At 39.2% G+C, this 20,114-nt stretch overlaps 1 protein-coding gene across 1 annotated transcript in view; it reads right to left on the reverse strand.

Annotated features, from left to right (window-relative positions):
• The window catches only part of RBMS3 (RNA binding motif single stranded interacting protein 3), a 711,967-nt gene that overhangs the window by 588,879 nt on the left and 102,974 nt on the right, over nucleotides 1–20,114 (reverse strand). The window contains exon 2 of the mRNA XM_075143380.1: nucleotides 18,004–18,072. Within this exon, the coding sequence (XP_074999481.1) occupies nucleotides 18,004–18,072 (69 nt within the window). The remainder of the gene's footprint in view (nucleotides 1–18,003; nucleotides 18,073–20,114) is intronic.

A 20,114-nucleotide genomic window follows, 5' to 3' on the forward strand; every position in this document is an offset into this window, starting at 1 on the left:
AATCAAGGGATATATTGCTGACTTCTGCAAGACAGTCTTGTAACAGAAAAGCATAGCATCTGAACGAGAACGTGAACTGTTAAACCAAACCAGCTTCAGACCACTTCAAGGTAACAGCTAGGAAAAAATAAAAAATTAAAAAAGAAATATACAGGGCAAAATTTATATCAATTCCACTTGCATAGTCAGACACTGCAGAAAAACACTTGACACTCAAGAACATTTTAACTCTCAAGGTGATTTGAAAAATACTTCAGTGTTACACACAGCAAGACAAAACACTTTAGCTGTATACTGTAAAATACTTTTTAAAAGTTTCTCAGAAGCGTGTGGGAGTCACTCTGAAATAGAAACATTTCTCTGGAGGCTGTACAGTGCGTTCCCCAGCAGAACCACGACTGTTCAAGACCCTGTGATGCGCATTGGGATATCCAGACTAAGCAAAAGGCTACAGCCGTGCTGAAACACGCAGTAGATTTTCAAGCATAGTAGGAATTGCCTATTTCACTACAAAAAGCACACAATAACATCATTATCACAGACTATTATCTAGACACCTGGGAACTAAAAAAAACCTGTCAGACATTACCTCAGTGACCACCGTAATCAAGGCAATGGACCATTTGCTCAGCCATGATATCTGAAAATGTGAAGTATCATTACAGTAAACTGGACTCCCTTGTCTTTGTCTGATTTACCTGGAAATGGGAAGTCAGGCATATCACACATCATTTCCATAACACAGAAGTCAGTCAAATGGCAAAACTGAATAGCAGTTAAAATTGTTATGGCTATTCAAGATGAGAAAGAAAACGTGTGGCAGGTCATTCTTAACTGAAGAAGCTGATAAAATGCTGCAACACCAGAAGAAGCGAGTGTAAGGCAGCTCCTGTGTGACAGTAAGAGATGTACCCTGCCATCTGCAAACATGCACGCCAGCTTGCGCAACGTTGAGATGCACAAGAACAACCCTCCTAAATACAGCAGAAGAAAGGTCAGTTGCCAAGAAGTGATTACTTGCATTAATAGGACAACATAGATCTTATCGGTTGTAACAGGACATTAAACAGCTTATGTATATAAAGCATTTATCTTATGCTCCTCATAGTGTTTTTGACAGAGATCTCTCACAGGAGACAAGTTTACCAATATGTAAGGCCTATGGCAGAACAACACATAGCACAGATTATTTTTTTCTGGAAGCACTTGGTGAAAGCATGAGAAAGTGCAAAGCAAAGGAGAGAGCCTGGATGTTAAACTGTTTTGGCTATCTCCCTTTTAACATTTAACAATGAATAAAATGAAAATAACAATAAAAAAAACCTGCATTTAATTGGAAAAGGTGAGAAGAAGAAAAATAATTTTAGGTCAGAAACTGGACTTTATTGAAGCTATTTTACTAGAAGTGTATGATTATTTTCAATCCAAAGCTTCCATAAAGCTTGAAACAAAATAAAAAATCTACCCATTTAAAAGTAGGCATAACGACCCCTTGATATACAGTACCTAAGAAAGAATGTAAATATATTGATGCTTTATTTACTCACCACCTTGTGTACAGTCTCACTGGATATTAATTAACACATGAAAACGTCCAGTGTACTTAATAACTAATTAGAGCAGAAACTAGATGATGTGATCCCAAATTCAAGCCTTGGGCTATGTAAAGACATGCCTTCAATATGCTGCCAAAATACAAAGACAGTGCTTGTAGCATATGAAGGTTACAAGCCCCACGTAGCACAGCACACTGCATTCCACGACCTCCGCTACTCTGCTCGTGCACTGCAGCAGAAGTGGGGGAGCGCAAGCCTGCTCTCAGCAATATGCATTTGTGGTTGCATACAGGATGATGGCGAAACAATATGCTGTTTTACAGAAATGCAGATCTGCTATCAAATGCCTTTTTCCTTCCTTTTTAGTTGTAAGCCACCAAGCCACAGGAACATCATGACTGTATGTCTGATTGCTGCAAGAGTATCAGAAAGCACCTTTGAAGTGTCATAATCTGTAATTTAAACCTGTAATACATCTTTATACAATAGATTGCAACATCCCTTTACAGGCAGAAGAGGTTTTCCTTACACACACATTTTTAGTCAGGAAGAAATTTCTCTGTTAAGTGGATTTCAACACATGAACTAACTTACATTAACAGAGATTAGCGGTCTAAAGCATGCAGCAGAGGATCTGTACTTACAGCCAGCTAGATGAAGTCTGACACAGATGGTAACAGCTAGGACATCTGACATTACGGATGATACCATGTCCTTAAATTCCATTATGCCCAGGTATGTATTGAGCTGCAGTTGTTTCAGATAACCAAGTGACCTTTCTGCCATATGTGCTTTGATACTTAAGCAAAGCGGGCCAAATTAAGGACAAATACCAGCTTTCACTTTATATTTTGCCTCCCCTTTTCCATTTCTTTCACGTGCATTACCAAGTATAAAAAGCATATACAGAAAACCACCATCAAGCTTTCAATACTCTGTTCACCAGGATGCAAGTGGGATTTCATTCGCATTCAGCAGTGCTGTGCAGAGATCAGACTCAATTAAACCACTTACGCTTTTTAGAATTCTCTATAGTTTTCCTCTGAGAGAATTATCACAGTGTAATCAGACCACATCCTCACCAAGAAGGTAGTCCAAAAATAAGAATATGCCATGCTGTGTTTCTAAATTACCGCAAGCAGCTGAGTAAGCAACATATTAGCTGAACAGGAAGCTAGGCATGTTTGAAAATACAATTACTGCAATGTTAATGTGTCACCGTCACTGATCTGGACTTTCGAGTTGCCTTTACAAAGGGAAAGTGACCAAAAGTGATAACTGTGAAATGCATCGGGTGGGAAACTGTCACATGACTGGTGCCAGGGTGGGGTGGGGTGTGTCTTTGTTTTAATTGTTGCTGATATGTTTTTATAACAATTTTTTACACCTTGTCAAAACACCAAGTAAAACCCCGCTACACACAAAGTTGTTTGATGCTTCGGATTCTTCCCCTGCAAAAATTTCCTCTCCCCAATCGTCTGTATATACTAGAAGCAGCTATAGATACTCCAAAGTATGGTTTTAATAAACTGAGATACATATCAAGGACCTGGTTTAAAAGTATTTTAAGATTTAATGCTTCTGCCTCCTTGTGGCAGACACCGGAATGAGCCTCCCTCAAGAGCCAGTTCAGCTGCAAATGCATCTGTCAGCTCTGAAAAACACAGGAGTGTTGGCTCTCCTATAAAATCATTGGAAAGCAGCTTACAGTTAATTCTTTAACTGAGTGAGAAACCACAAGAAGTTGCAGGACAAAAAGAAGCGAGAAAAAACTCACTGGGAAGTTTGCGGTGTTCCTCCCCTCTTCCTGAGTTTGTGGCTGTTTAGGAAATCTCTGCAGGCACCAGCTCGAGGGAAAGCCAATCTGAGCAGCATCCCAGCACTCTTCCTGAGGCCTTAGCAAGCTGAGCCCAAAGTTCTCCAGCACTTTCTAAATGCTGACTTTACCTCACTTATCCTTCATAACTATGGTGTCAGAATTGGTGGCTTTGATGTGGAAAGCCGTAAGTTGCTTGAGACTTGGTGTGTGCGATGCTTACTTCTCTTTTTGCTATATTAACACAAATACAATATGCCAGGGTGATGGATTGCTGTCATGCTGCAGCAGAGGCTGGAAGAGCTGGCCTGCCCTACATGTGAAAGTTATTCTTTATAACCTAACACAGCCTTCACTTTTGGGGTACATCACACAACATGGATTTAAGTGACAACAGAACAGCTGTAGCAATTCAGGGTAAAGGTCCAAGTGAGTCCTATACCCCTCCAGTCCTGAAGAGTAGCAACTGCTTCAGGAAAAGGTACAAGAATCAGCACGAGCCTGGGGTGGGACTGCTCCAGAGAGGGTAATCCTGTCTTCTGAACCCTACTAACTCAGCACTTTTAGAGCCAAGAGTTAGATATGCATCATTATGTTGAAAACACCTCAATAGACTTTTTTGTCAGGTCTTGTTTAATAGTGTTGAACCTATCCATACTTTCTGCATCCACAATACCGCATGGCAGTGAGCCCTCTACGTTATTTATTCCTTTCATGCTCTGGAACAGATTGCCTGATCGCTCCCTTGCAGGCTCCTGAGAAATGACAGAGAACAGGAGGTGGATTCTCTATTAGTTTTTTCCAGATAACTGAGATTCTATACACCCTGCCATAATTCAGACCCCCTTAAACTTTCCTCAGTGCAACTGAACTTTCAGCCTACTCTGCCCAAGCACTTTTAATTTGGTAGAACTGTATCATCTCACTGTTATTCCACTTTTTCAGATCATTTAGGAATGCACTGATCATGGGCACAAGAACCAATTCAAATTGCATTCCAATGGCAACTTTCCCCTACTGTGAAAAAAGGATAATTTTCCGATGCTTTCAACATCTTATTAATCCACAGAAGAATCTTTCCTCATCTTATGAGGATTTAGTGATTCTTTTTTTATTTGTTTTAGGCACCTTCAGTGAAGGACTCCAGCCAGACTGTTTTAATGTTGAAACCCAAACACGTTGCAGGACCCGTACCACTTTTACCTAGGGGTTTACCAGTTCCTATATAGAGTTCAGGCAGATGCTCACTTTCCCTCAGAAGATGCCCTCATGTCACTTCTAAATTGTAGAAGAGTTTTTAACCAGTTTCCTTGCTGGTTGCAAGTTTGATATATATGACCCCAGCACCTCTTTAGGAGATTGGCATCATATTCAACATCTCCAACTTAAGTGACAAAGAATAAGCCGGAGTTGGAAGCTTGGTGGTTTAGTTTGCCTCTGGCTCTTAAGCAAGCCCAACCAAGCGTGCTAGTTTTATTGTATTCAGGGACCAAAATGGAGTGGTTCTTGAGAAAGGTAGTATTAAGAGCAATATGGGAGAGAGATTGAAAGACTCAAAATTCCTTCTGCAGATGCTTCTATACTGTAATGGGGCAAAGTACATAAGGAATTAAAAAAATAGTACAGCCTGTAAGTCCCTAAATAAAAGCTTTCTCACTGAAGACAAAATAAATAATCACTGCAGCTTTAAACATGAGGAACTCTGAAACAGTTCTGGCACAAGAGTAACAACTTAACTGTGACATGAGAACACTCCAGTTCATGGACACTTTCCATACCAGTCAAAACACATGGCCTTTCATGATTTATTTCTCATACTTCTTAATGCAGCTATATCAACAGTTTTACGGCCATTATTATAGGCAGGATTTCATATTAATACTTGTGCTGCAAAGGCTGGTACAGTCACTATTGCTTAGTAACTATAAAACGCCTCAGATCCTACATTTGAGAAACAACATCATAGAAGAAACAAGACTAAGGAGAAGTTAGAAGACAACTCTGGATTTTAAAAAGAACAAAGATTAAGATAAAATAAGTATCTGCTTCAGAATGCAATTTAGTTATTTGAATAACAGACTGAAATCAAAGGATGCCAGACTATTGTACTGTGATAAAAGACTTGGGCCTGGTTACTAGAACTGAGAAGAAGTAGCCAAAGGGCTTGGAAAGCCTTTCATTCTGAACTGGCTGTTTATGTTGGCCTAAATCAGAACTTAATGCTATTTTCACTTAATTTTCCATAGTAACTTTTCCAAAATAAGTGTTTTGGTACAACATTCCTAGATAAAAATCAACATGTAGAAAGTCATACAAACAAACATTAGATGACATCCAGCTCAGATAATGCTTCACAACCCACAGTTTGTCAATATGTAGTAATTTGATACTACCATTGTCCTGTTGCACAGGAGAAGAGGGAACACAAGCGATTGCAGCTCGGGGGTAATATATTTATTTTGCCAAACTGTAAACTAATCCTAGGATTCACGCTTCCCCCCCAAAGAAGTGCAAGATCTGATGAACAACTGCTGCAATGTCCTCTTCCGGCCAATTCATGCTTTGAATTTGTACTATCAGATACCATTAGTATGCTTCACTCAGTAACACAGAGAAACTCCTCCTCCAGAAGTTCACAGGGTAGTATGGGGAGGTATACTACAGAGAGATAGCTTTGTTGTAGTTTTATTTTCTAAAGGAATTCAAACAGTTTGCTGGCCTACTGCATAGGGTGTCCTACTACAAGGACTAAGTATTCTTCAATTTTCTCCTTGTATGGTCTATTTTCAGTTCAATAGCTAGATTTCCACTGAGACCATAACATCATCTGTTTATGTATTCTGTCAAGTGTTCCCAAGACCTACTTCAATTGTTTTTCTAAGTGTAGGGCCTCTGCTGTAGGTCCTCAAATAAAGTGCGTGCAATATTGATCAAAGTCCTGCTCACACTCCATGTGAGATTCAATATATTCCTATTAGATGGATACAAGCGGAGCTTGATCTTTAGCAGGATAAGCAAGCACTGTACTGCAGGAGACAATAGAGCTCAGTTGTTCTAAGTGACTTAGAGTTTTGTCTAGTCTTCGGAGACCCATCCAAAAGTCACTGGGAGGATTAACATTTTTTCCCCTCACTCCTTACAGTCAGCCATCGTTATGGAGGCACACAGCACAATTTTGCTTACTATTTTCACTGCCCACAAATGTAAACCATGAAAAGAAAGTCTGTGTGCCTTAAGTCTAAGACACATTATCATACTCTGCCAGATTATCATTTTCCTCCACATATTTTGGATGGGTATGTTAGCAACCTGCACACAATGTTCTAGTTTTCCCTTCTTAATTTTTCAACTATCCAATTAACATCTGCATTTTAACCTGTGCATGAAGATGGATTCAAATCAATCTCAGCCGTCGAGGCACTGTCACTCATTCATCACAGTTCAGATGCTTTCCCCATTTGAGCACCATTCACACTTAATAGCAAAAGAAACCAACAAAACTGCTCATTTTGTTAGAGTCAAGTTGTTCTTACATTGTAGATCACAACTTTATGTTTCCATTGAAGCCTATAGGAGTTCTGTTTTCACTACTTCAGCCTTTTCAATAGCTTATTTGTGGCTTTTCCTTCAGGTTTAATTCAAGTTTGTACTCCTGTGCAAATTTTCCCTTGCCGCATTAATAATTATCTTTCACATCCACTACAGCTGAAACAAGAAATATAGTGGATTTATGACAAAATCTAAGCCAAGCTTATACAAAATTGCATTATCCAGCTCTTTGCCTACATTATCCCTATTTCAGCTTCTTTCTCAGAAGAGCTTAGAAGAGCTGATGGCCTTCAACATCAGTGAACTTTGCGGTATTACTGTAAGTTATTTGTAGGCCCTTGGCTTTTTTAACAATCCCACCCCCCAAATGCGTGAAACATTGGTGCTTATTAAAATAATCCCAGCCAAAGTTGATAGCCCACTTCATAGATAGGGTGATGGTCACTCTACAGAATGTTCTCAGACACTGGCAGAACTTCAGGATACTAAAGATAATCATCATGGACCTTGGAAACAGAACTCTTCAGTAGGATACCAAATTACAGATAAGATAGAGTAATGCAAGCTTCGGCAAATTTGAGGAAGCTAACTAGTTTCTGCTAAGAACACATCCAGAAATTCTCAAAAAGAATTTCCCTCTAAGTCTAAAAGCTAGTCATCAGAATGACACAGGATCCCTAGATATGCTGGGAGAACCATCACCCTGAACCTCACGTTGAATTCAATTGCTGATATAAAAGTCTCATTTTCTTTCTAGCACCACATTCATGTGTTTCAGATAACTTCCACCATTGCTTAGCATTAACCAGAAACTGATTCACCATTAATACAGAATGGCATAAAAAGCTGTCATTTCCCGAGAAGTACAGTTTGATTTCGAATATCAACGTAGCTTGATTGAACAAAAAAGGAACACTCACACGATCAAGATGTTAACTCAGTAGGCAACTAATCTGTACCCTGAAACACAAGGACTAGTAAGCATCCTGATATAACTGAATTTTACCAGTGTTCCATGACTTTCAAGGTTCCGTAGAGCCACGTAGTAGACAGCAGAGCTCACAAACTCGTGAAGTAAAACTGGAATATTGAGATCTCTAATTAATGAAAGATTCTTATCCAAGACCAGCTCCAAGAGTCAAAGAGACTCTAGAAAGAGTCCACATTCAGAAAACAACCCAGGATAAATAGACTGACAGAGAATATCTCTTCTCTGACTTTGAGCTAAACTGAATTGTATCTGTTGAGGAACTAGCCCATATGTTCAAGAGGTATTTTCCATCTCCAGCTTTTATGATTCATACATAGATTGCAATTTCATTGCTACAGGGTAAATACATTTTAAATTAGACTATATAAAGAAGCTCTAAAGTTGCCATGACAGTTGCGGCAAAATGCCTTGTTGTTTCTCATTACAAAGCATAACCTATCTTTATAACCAAATTAGCTTTTTCAGCTATTCCCCCAAATGTAGCCTGCAGATCTGTTTTTCTTGATCCACCAATTGTTTCTTTCAGATTTGCATGGTTAATTATCAAACAGAATGATCATCATTTAGATTATTAAAACAATCCATCAGCCAGCTTGTTCTTTTTCACGTAAAAGATAGGAAAGGTGAAAGGTTTTAGAGAACTTTTTTCAGGACCTTGTTTAGAAAGGCAGAGAAACAGTTCTATGGCACCAGCCCTGGTCTGACCATCTTCCCTAGACATGCCCCCAACCCCAGACCTGCCCCTGGACACATCTCGATGCCAGCTGTTTCCCCTCTGAAGGTTAGCCCTCAGCTAATGTTTGCTCTGGAAAATCATCAACTCCTTTGTTAGTGCAGCTGATGGTGGATCCAGACGTGGTCTCTTGGTTGCATTTCCTTTCCAGGTTTAAGGCTTCAGGAGTATGAAAGATGAGAAGCACAGAGTCCATCTGTTACTTTTAAGTAACAGGACAGGGGGGCAAAAGTCTCCTAAAAATAACTTAAACTCTTCTGCTCCCACCTATCTTCCAATCTTTAAAAACATTGGAACACTGAAGAAAGTGGGGGGACACGGTAGTACGCATGTAGGCTGCAACTTGTCATACTAATTATCTTTTGCATCAAATTGATTGCATTAACCAGAAAGCAAAATCTAAAAAAAACCATCTCTATGAACTGTTCATTCCAAGAACAATTAAATCTAAAGTAAGAAGAATCACGACGAATTGCTGACAAGTGTTAAAACATCATCTGCTGGCAGCTTCTTTTTCTTTTAAGGAGATGTCATAGCAAAGTCAAAACCAAGAAGTCTACAATAGAAGATATCAAATGACACACTTAATAGAACATGAGGCAAGATGTTCATGTGTAAAATCCTTTGTCAATCTTTGCTATTAGCCAACATGCACACATCAGGGATACTACAGACAGTGTAATGGAAAGACCCCACTGTAAGATTATGTGCTGCTTCAAACAATACTGTCTGAAGTTTATCTGACAACATCTGATCCTTGAGAAAAGTCGGGAATAATGTTGCTAGATGCAGCAAGGAGATAGTTTCCTTAAGACTCACAGATTTAAAGAGTTTTGAATTGAATCAATCCAATATAGAATTTTGTTAGAATTCAACTGTGTAGCTGTGTGAACAACAAAACTAATTAAGCCTGATAGTGAATGTACATGTGTCTTGCAGCTGATTGACTTTAATTGAATTATTGCTTAAGCTCTGGGGTGAGCTCATCCCTTAACCAGAAAATCTGCACAGGAGAGAAAGTTTAGCCTCGCTCTTGAAAAAACACAGACACCAACAACTGAGTCTTTTGCCCCATTGTTAGGAAATCCATAACATCATTCTCCCCTGTGAATTGCCCGATGGCTCGTGACGGGTGATCTCATGCTTTCCTTTGGTGTGGCATTACCAGCCTCTCTCCTCTGCTGTGCTCTTACAACTCACAAAAAACCCTCACATCTCTGGAAGGTTCAAGAAACTTGCACCCTTCCCTTTCTTCACCAAATTCAGTCAAAATAGGCCAAGTGATAGGGAACAGTCAGCATTCACAGACAGAGTATCAATAAGCTTCATTCGCTAAGAAAAACAGGCAAAAGAGTTATGGGAGGAACATTCCAGGAAGTTCTCAAATTGACTCTCCGCAGTTTTGAGGTGAGGTTTCCGAAAGAGGTAGGGCAGCTTTCAGTGACAATACAAGATGTGACACAGGGAAAATTTTGACTTTATTGGTTTAAAATTAGTAGAACCCTATTGGTTTTAGTCTTTTTAAATCTTATAAGTTCTCCTTCTAGAAAAAAATAATTCTGAGTGGTAAAATAAGTGCAGCTGACAGACACTTTTTGGAAATGTTTCATGTCTGTGGAAGTCGTCACAAGGCTGTTACTTCCCCCTCATCCCCAGCGCACACTTCTCTATGCAAACTTGAGCACACTGAGCAGACACTTAGCATAATACACTCATTTGGTATTTGTCATCAAAAGTAATTACATAACAAGTGAATAGAGTAAGAAAAGTTAGCTGGTCTAGAAAAAAATCCTATTATGGCAGCTGTTTCGAAACGTCTTTTAAAACAAAAGCTTTTTTCCCTTCATGCTGATTTTAAGATTAGCCAGGCTATAGATGCAATCTTTTGAACCTCAACTTGAAAGTGCAACAAAATACCAATAGTATCTCTGACTTTGAGTAATGATGAGAAAGGAAACCCATTATATTCTCCTCTCACACTTGTAGAAGAGAAAACACAATACAATTGCATCTTAGAAGAGTCCTCTTATGTTTTCATAACCATTACACCTAAAGTTTCAGGTTTAAATACCATAATCAGGAGAAAGTTCTAATCTTTGAATCATCAGGTCATTGTTGATATAGCACACATACAGGAAACTGGGGGGGAGGGGGGGGGAAATCATTAAACAGACCAACTAGACAAAGAGGCACCTGATTTAAAAAAAATGTGGTAACAATACATTAGATAAAAAGGGCTTGAGAGATTTAACATAATTAGTTTACCAAGACTTGGGTCATCTTAGGTCAACTAGTTGACTTAGATCAACTTCCGCAAAGCATGCGCTCTCCAGACTTTCGAGTATTGTAATACTAGACTCATGTAGTTGTTGTGTGATGGGAACTAATTCCCAAATCCCATGTTTGATGAGGGACATATATCTCTCTCTAACTCACAGAGTGGTCTAGAGGGACCAGTCGTATAGATTGCAGAGGACAGTTAATTCACATTTTGTCATTTACACTAACCCATGAAGCATAAGCCCTGCTTTTAAATGTAAGTTTTAGTTTCTTTCTAAAGATGCACAACTGCTAACAGTACCACAAGATGAAGACTACTGATGCTAGCAGACACAAAGTGTTTCTCCACAAGCAGTAAGAGAAAGAATGGGGTTAGACTTTATCTACTGCTATTGCTTCCCTCCAGGCACAGGGTCTCATCCTGCTTGCAGCGTAGGAAACAGCTTTACATTCAGTTCAGTAGGCTGCTTGGTAGTTTTGCCAACACAACATACTTGGATGAGCAACCTTTGAATAACACTATGTATATTTACTCATATTCTGCCACTGACCAGAAGCAATCAGTTTCCTTTTTGAGTTCCCTGCTTCTTATTTTGCTTAAAAACTCCTTAGCTTTTCAAAGCTAAGTTTAAGTTGCACTTTGCTTGGCAACAGATACAATAGCTCCCGAGTCTCATTTGGCTGAGTTATCTTTGTACAATAAAAATAGCTTACACATCTTGCTGTACCTATGCATTTAACTGAGTAGCCAACCCAGTGTGCCACCGTCTCTTGTTACTTGCATAGCAGTCACCGAGATTAACAGGTCTGCTCTGCCCTTGCCAATGACCTTGGTGAAGTTGGGTTTGTCAGCTCAGGCTGCAGATTCCCACTGCACTAAACAACAGATGCCAGGTTCAATCTTCCCTTATGATGGCGTACCAAAAGCATCATGCTAGAAGCAGTCGCCCACAGATTTTACTGAGGAAGCAAACTTTGGTGTCAAGCAGAACTGAACCTTTAACACCGGGTTTCCAGTTAGAAGAAACCAGCAACCTCTATCAGAAGAAATGAGCAAGTGCTACGAGAGGCGAGACACACAAACAGTATCTATTAGGGTTGTACTTGACTTGGCTACCTACTACTTGGGTCAATCTTTATCGACAGTAGACAAAATCCCACAAAGCTACGATGTGCATAACATGGCATATACTATGGATGTAATAAGAGCAGCAAACTTGGAGTACTGACCACAGATATTTGATTTTTCCAACTCTTCAGTGAACTTAGAAGTGTAATAATTCTTTTATACATCATGCCTTGCAACAAGTATTTCACCGGCTACGCTTGCTTCTGCAAGGCACTGCCTCCACCTCAAATTCAAGTTTAATGAATTATCTACGGTAAGCCTAACAGAGGCTTGTTGAAATTCAGTGAGTCCATTTGACAAGATGTCAAAAAAACTTCAAGAATTCAGTTTTTTTTTCATTCCGTATTTGATTTTATTCCATGTGTTTATCCAAAGATGATTTAAAAACAAATGTAACTAGAATCAAAGTGCAATGAGAACCAAGTTCAAATGTTGTACAACTATGCTGTTATATGGTGGAGAGGTATATATAGTTCTGAAAAGATGTATTATGGAAAGGAGGTATTTAGGGATTTTATACTCAATTTATTGCAAAACTGACAAATTTCCCTCATTAACTCTGATTAAGCCCACTGAATTTTGCTACAGTTTTTTGGTTATACGCCAAATGCCAGGAGGCAGTAACATATTTCTGTGGCTTGGGTTGTCTCGTCTGCTTTTGGAAAGTTGCCAGATCTCATTTGACCTTTATAATAAGGTTTAACCCTTGTAGTTGGACTAAGTCACTCATTTAGATGAGCAGACTGGTGCAGCTCAAACCTAGGTCAACAATGAAGGAATGTTGTTGCCGTTTGACAGCTGTTCAGTAGCTTCTGGGAAAATTGTTGGTGTTCTCAGAACATTTTCTAGTGGACAGGCACTTAACCTAAAGTTTACTGCCACAGTTCGCAGTGCTCAGCGGAAAGGCAAATGCCTGAGTCATCAGGGAGACAGCGACTTTCTCAACACTGACTTTTTCCAAGTCAGACTTGAGGCACTGAAGGGAAAAAACCCAATGAAGATTAAAAACAGCCGAATACAGGAACCTTTATAGTATTTAGAACTAGGTATCTTCCACTAGTTTAAAAGAAAATTCACTTCACAGGAATGGATCTTCTGAGCCATTGCTAACAAGTGCTTCAATAACCTTTATGCTCAGGTAGCATGCCAGATCCCATAAAGGAAACTCACCATTACCCATCTCCCTGCTCTAACAAGTAATGAATTCCACCTGCAGGTCCCTGTTAATTTGGGTACAAGCAGGCAGCAACAATCCCAACTACTACTGGTTGAACCGTCCCAACTACTACCAGCAGCCATAGCTGGAATGGCTTCTTAAAACCATATAACCACTCGACTCTCGTACTGAATGATTGATCACAAGGTTCATTTTGACCTCATGCACTGTGAAAGAGACTACTGAACTGACAACTATGTATAATTATCTGCTTATCAACACACTACTGCTCCAACACATGTCCAGGAAGAATACAAGGGAAAAACAAGGCAAGGGGAAAGCAGGGACACACGCACGCACACACATAACAGGGAGCAAGCAAGGGAGCTAAGTTACACATACTGGAATCTCTGTCCTGGAATTCAATGAAACAGCTGCCACAGTAAAACTGGAATATCACCCTTCCTAGCTTCTGTCTTCTTGAGTGGTATTTCCATTATCTCAATCATGAAGAAGCTATATAATAAACTATCACACCGAGTGGTAGAAGAGTTGGCCTATTTAAAATTTAGATCTTACACTGAATATTTATCAACATCCACTGTCCTGATTCCCCTAAGAAAACTGCTAACCACTGGGTACTGAAATATAGTACTTATCTCTATGTTTAAAGAGCAGGATATTGAAGAAAAAACACATTCTGACCTTAATTAAGGTACTGATGCCAAGTTCAGCAATGGACAAAGCTTTGACTATCTGCAAGAAAGCAAGAAGCTTGTGTTGCCAACACCAAAAAGCCAGCAGCAGTGGAGCCAGACAGGGGAACATTATGGAAGTTTAGCTGAGAGTCCTCTTGTCCCGTGGCCCATTGGATACCGTTTCACTTTCTGCATTTTTACTTCATTAGCTCATAAGCTAATGTCTTGCTAATAGATACGGGGAGGGGAAAGATGTTGAAATGTTCCATATTATTTTTAATGGCATTTAAGACACACCAATTATTCTGCAGGCTCATTTAGCACCTAATAATAAAGATGCATTCATATATTTCTAGAAAGCAATATAACCTAAGCATCTCTAAAGATACTCCTGCTAACAATTCTTGTGCAAGAGACCTGGAATATTGTCACAAAGGTGCCAGCCAACAGGGGGGACCAAATGAATGGTCTGACTCGACCAACTCCCTAGTGTGCCAACAAGCAAGAAAAAACAGCCTATATCATAGTCATTCAGAGAGATGGTATCACTGCCTTCTGCTTGCATATAAAGTGGATTTATTTGTAAGATCTGTTTAGGTGCTACCCACTTTTTGCCTCTCTTCAACAGTAGGGACATAAGCAAGTTAGGAGGGTTGTTGTCCCATTCCTCTTTCTTTTAGGACAGTTGACCTATCATTTCTTTCAATGCCTCAACCTTAAGCTGGCATCTGAAATACTACATTTCTTCTGTTTTTCTAAGAAATAAATAAATTTATTTTCTTCTTCATTTTTACATCTACATTGGCTATAGCACCTCAATAATTCCTAGCACTTAGTTCTCAAGTCATTACCAGTAATGAGTGAATTGTTAATGTTAAAACTGCTTCTAGGGACAGCTGAGTGCCTTATGTCCCACCCTGCCTGTGCACCTATGATTCCTAATGAGAGACAGACTGTCCCACACATGGATATGCCATCACTATAAAACACTCTGCCTTGGCTGCCATCCCACTCAGCAAAAGCAGCATCATGTTAGAAATCAGCTACATCATCGTGCCTGATAAAGTGCAACTTCCTCCTTCATTTTCATCAGCAGTAAGAGCCAGTTGCACTTCAGGAAGAACACATAGTCTTCAGAGTACCACAGAAGGACTAAGTTCACTTCAGAGCTGCTCACAAAATTGCTGAAGACTTCTTCACACATCAAGTGAAGCCACTAGACAAGAACGGCAGCATAGGCAATTTCAGCTCATTAGCATCAGTTTGTATCTTCTCCTTGACTCCATCCCTCAAGCCAGTTTAGTGCATCTGAAGGCACAGCTCTGTGGATGCCAGTTCAGAAGCTGAGATTTGGTTTGGCTTCCCTGCCCACCCCCCAATCCTTTAATTAAATAGATTAATTCCTTGGCTTCAAAACAGATCAACCTTTTAGACTATTGGCTTCTTATTCTGACATTGAGAAAGTGCAGTACTTGAAAAAAGCTAGCTTGAAGCAGGTAGTAATGCTTCTTTCCCAGGGCAGTCAGAAGGAACCTCTTAATCAAGTTTTAAAGACACCTCCCCTGCAGCAAGACACTTTCCCAGGCTCAAGGGGCAGGAAAAAAAAAAATTCTCTGAACAGCTTCACATCAAAAAAAACCTGAGCACACAAATTCCACATGTCCATGAGAGCGATGAGTTAATAGGAACTTATTAAAAACCTTCCCCAGATAGCGTATGAGATAGATAAACATGCTTCAACTTACCCAATACAAAATATAAGCATGTCTGGGTAGCACAAAGCAAAATAAGTCAGTGAAAAATGTGTTATTTTCAGTGACTCATTGACCCCACCTGCAGAACCCTTTCAAATCTCTCACCCAATGGACCTTCAAACTTCACACAGATAGAGGAAATGAAAAAAGAAAACTTGGGGGAGGGAAGGAGGAAATCAATTTAACTTTTAACATTTCTTAGATGCATCAAAGGTCTCAGCCATGTAGTTCTATTAGGCTTCTGTGTGGATTCTTGTAAGATGTATGTGGAAAAGCCTTCACTGGGTTCACTGCATGAGACTGAAGAAAATGCAGACAATATGAATTTGAACTTTAATCTTTTTCTTTCCTGGAAAGCCATCTTCAAAAAAAAAAGTTTAAATAAACTATATATAGATGCTGGCAAGTTGCGAGGCTGAATACAAATCTCTGATCCAATACAAATATTTTGCCACTCTCAGCTCATGAAAGTGCACAGCAGTACTCAGGTGTCCCAAACTGAACTGTGGCATGGCTGTACGTCCTCACAGTTGGTACTGGTATTTGTAATATCTGTGAGGCAAGTTTATAAGCTTATTAAACCCAAAACACAGAAGACAAAAGCTTACAATAAACAAGGATGAAAAAGAGAAGATTAGAGTGTAAATGACAAAGGAAGATGAGATTAAAAAGTGTGGGGTGCAACATAGGCAGAGGAGAATTTCCACAGGCATGCTTTAATACACTACAACAATTTTTTTTCCTGCAGATGCTGGATGGTCTAGACATACTTTCAAACAACATTCCTCGTAGTTAATCCCTCAACTTTGCTAGCAATCTGACAGGGTTGTAACGCTACAAACAGTCTTTATTATGTACTTATCTTCCCCTCCCTCCTCAGAAAGGAAATCAAGTGTGTACAGTGTAAAGTGCATTTCATATGATTTGTTAGTATGATCTCCTCCTGACTAGGAATGCATCTCCCATTAACATTAATGGGCAACTGCAGACACGCAGAAAGAGGGAAGAGTCATTGCTGTTTCAGCCTTGTACCTATTAGTGGTACTCCACGAACTTGCTCACCATCTGATCCCCTAGGATGGGGCAAGCAATAACCACTGAAAAGAATTAACCTTCTGCCTACATATTCTTCATTTTTACCCCCCAACAGTGAAAATTCAATGTTCAGAAAGTGAAAGAAAAAAGAAAACAAGGAAACCTTAGCAAGCAAAAAGAAAACACTTTCACATGAAGAGGAGGCACAAGACTCTTACAATACTTCGTGAGAGCAGAACTATTAAGACTGGAAGGATGGTAAATAGGTAGTTAACAGCCCGTGAAGCATTTAGCCACCTTCTTTCCCATCTTAATTTGAATATAAATGAAATTCATAGTTTCTTTGGCTTTCGTTTTTGAGGCCAAATCTCAACTTATTGGAAGTTTCCTCTCTTAGTGTATACATGTCCTTCATAAAAAACAAAAATCCAGCATGTCAGATCCCAGGATTTGCTCATCAGGATAGCTTAAATTTTTCACAGTGTCAAGGCAGGGGGGGATGTTTTGGGTGCGTTGGGTTTTTGTCATCTTTCTTCTTTTTTTTTTTTTTTTTAAAGAGGAAGTGAAGGTAGAAAGAGGTCAGAAAGAAGCAAAAGTAGAGGTTGGGAGAAGGCAATGTTAATATGATCAATACTGAATAAAATCTCGTCAAGTGTTTGAAGAGGAATTTGCTTTAGTTGAAATACATTGTTCTTTGATTACAAAGCAAGCCATGTCCTTGTCTGTAGTCAAAAAAGCCTTTTGGTTTTGATAAAGTAACAGAAACCCTGAATAACATTCAAATTCATATTAAAAAATCATTAACAATAATACTGCTTCCTGGCTATCACTGAACAGCTTTCCAGCTTCAATCTGGGTTTATAACAAGTTTTCCTGAAAGTTTTGGCCATCGTAACCAACTCAGTTGTTTTAAGTAGTGCAAAAAATATTGGGGGGAGGGGACAGGGGGGGAAGGCAGCATGGGAGAACATGACTTCACGCATTGTCAAAGAGCATCAATCAAACACACTTCTAGCTTAAGTGACAAGATGCAAAGGATAGGGGGATCCAGCCATAATAACCACCCCTGACAACCCACAGAGTGGCACCACTGCATTAGGGGAGCCACAGCTGTACAAGCCCCTCCAGAAGCAGCAACTGCATCTAACAGTTTGCCACAGGATATCCCGCAACAACCTCAGAGATCAGCACGACCTAGCTAGGCTAATGCAGGTAGCTAACACTCTCAGATCCCCTCACAGATTCATTTTAAAAGGAAGCATGTGTCAACCTGAGCTTCATATCCTTTTTGACAAGGGCATATTACCTGATGGGGCTGTGAACTGGACCATCTGCTGTAGGAAGGAGCACCAGAAGTCTTGTTGGCTGTAGTTCTCTGCAAAATAAAAGATAGACATGTCAAATAGTCACCAACATCTCCATCATACACAGTCAGCTTCACCAATCTCAACCATGTAAACTCCCATAGTAAAAGAAAAACCCTGAACAAAAACCTTAAGAAACCATAAATATGATACAGTAGCATTAAAATCACAGAGATGAAAGTTTGCTGAATTTGCTACCAATGCTCTGTTCAGCCTTGGACCTCAGAACTGCAATTTTCACCTCAACTTCTCCATGTCACCTAGATTGCAAATTTAAATGCTGAGCTCTAACCTAAACTGGGGCTGCAAAGTGCTACTCTCAACCAGGTAATTCACTCAGATTAAGCAAACTTGCTCTAAATTCACATTTATTCCAGACAGGCATCATTAAAGGAGTTTGTCTGCCTGTTCTGAGAAGTTATATCTGTATTTATCCCTAACTCATAGTGATGTTTCATTCCATACTTCCATACCAGTTTTATAGAAGCTGTTCTTAACGCAGAGAAAATAAAGCAAAATTGTTCTTTCAGAATCACTTCACCTTACTCAAAATGAAACTTGGATATTTTTGGAATAGGTAATAAAAGAGATTAGTTATTTACCAACTTATTTTTGAAAAAAAACACAGTCTTTATGATTCACCCCTATATTCACCCACTTCCCTATATTTGTTTTCTGAAGCGCTAAGAAGAAAGACCATACCATGGACTTTCATATCCATATAATGTGTGTCGCATACAGACCTTATAATCAAACTGCCTTTGATATTACAGAAGAATCAATGCAATATGGTGTCTAGTAGAACACCACCAATTATTTTAATACACATTATCCCCGGTTTCAAAATTATTTTATACCATGAACTTCTACACCACTTACTCTTAGCTTAGGCTAGAGCCTAGGGTAACACAGAGCTCCTCCAAATCCACCCCTCACTTATGTGAATTTGGTGCTTCTAAAAAATCCCCAAAACACCACAGTCAGTAGCCAAATATCTTGCAAGTATATCACTACTATATTGTATAAGCTCAGGTATTACAGAAACCTTGTGACAACAAGGCTATCTGTGTCAGGAAGATCAGGTAGATTTGAGTTACCTACTCATGAGATCTGAATTCAAACAGGCTTTCCAGACATGAGATACTAATTTATCAGTACATTATGTCACCAGCAGGATGCTAATAGGGGGACAGATTCATATTTGAACCATATGGACATAAATTATACTAAAAAAATGCAAGTAAGACAATCCATGTGAGATTTATACCACAATGTAGTATACTCTTTGTAAGTAGGAAAATAAATAGCTTATGGCTTTTAACACCCAAGGATATAGTACATTTCTATGCCAATTATAACCACTAGGGCTTATACATCATTACATATTCTAAAGCTGGCATGTCATTCCCACTAATGAGAAACAGCCACTGCTGTCATTGTGCTTTTGTGTTAGTCTATCAAGCAGCAGTTACTTTACAAATTTAATTATTAGCATTACTGTATAGTGCTATTTAGCTTCTACTAGACACCCCTAGAAGGATAGGCATTTTTAATAAACAGATATGCCATACAACAGAATAACACTTTCTTTTGGATAGAAACTTCAGAAAAGACAAACTGCATATAATGTTGATTGCAGCTTTATAAAAATTTATGAAAACTATCTCCATCTGCTTCAGAAGAAACACTGGTCAATCTATGAATAACAAGTTGAATAACGAGATAGCTGGAGTTTTTCTGGAAGCATCTGGAAGTTGTTTTCCAGCAAGGTGCCTTTCCACAAGCACCACCCACCTTTCTTAATTAAGATATATATAATGTATGTCTGCCTTTAGTATTGTCCAATAAAAACATCATAGTCCTCCTATCTAAACACATAAATAGCAGTCTTTGGTTTCATTACTTACTCCAACACCTGTTACTCTAGTAGGTACATTTCCTCTACAGCAATCACTCTTTTGAACTCTTCCACCTCAGTTTCAAGGACATCCCAAAGAAAGATATCCTGCAGAGAAACAGTACCGCAATATTACAGAGAAACAAGAGAACCCCT

Source organism: Calonectris borealis, chromosome 2, assembly GCF_964195595.1.
Source record: "Calonectris borealis chromosome 2, bCalBor7.hap1.2, whole genome shotgun sequence".
Classification (NCBI taxonomy): Eukaryota; Metazoa; Chordata; class Aves; order Procellariiformes; family Procellariidae; genus Calonectris; species Calonectris borealis.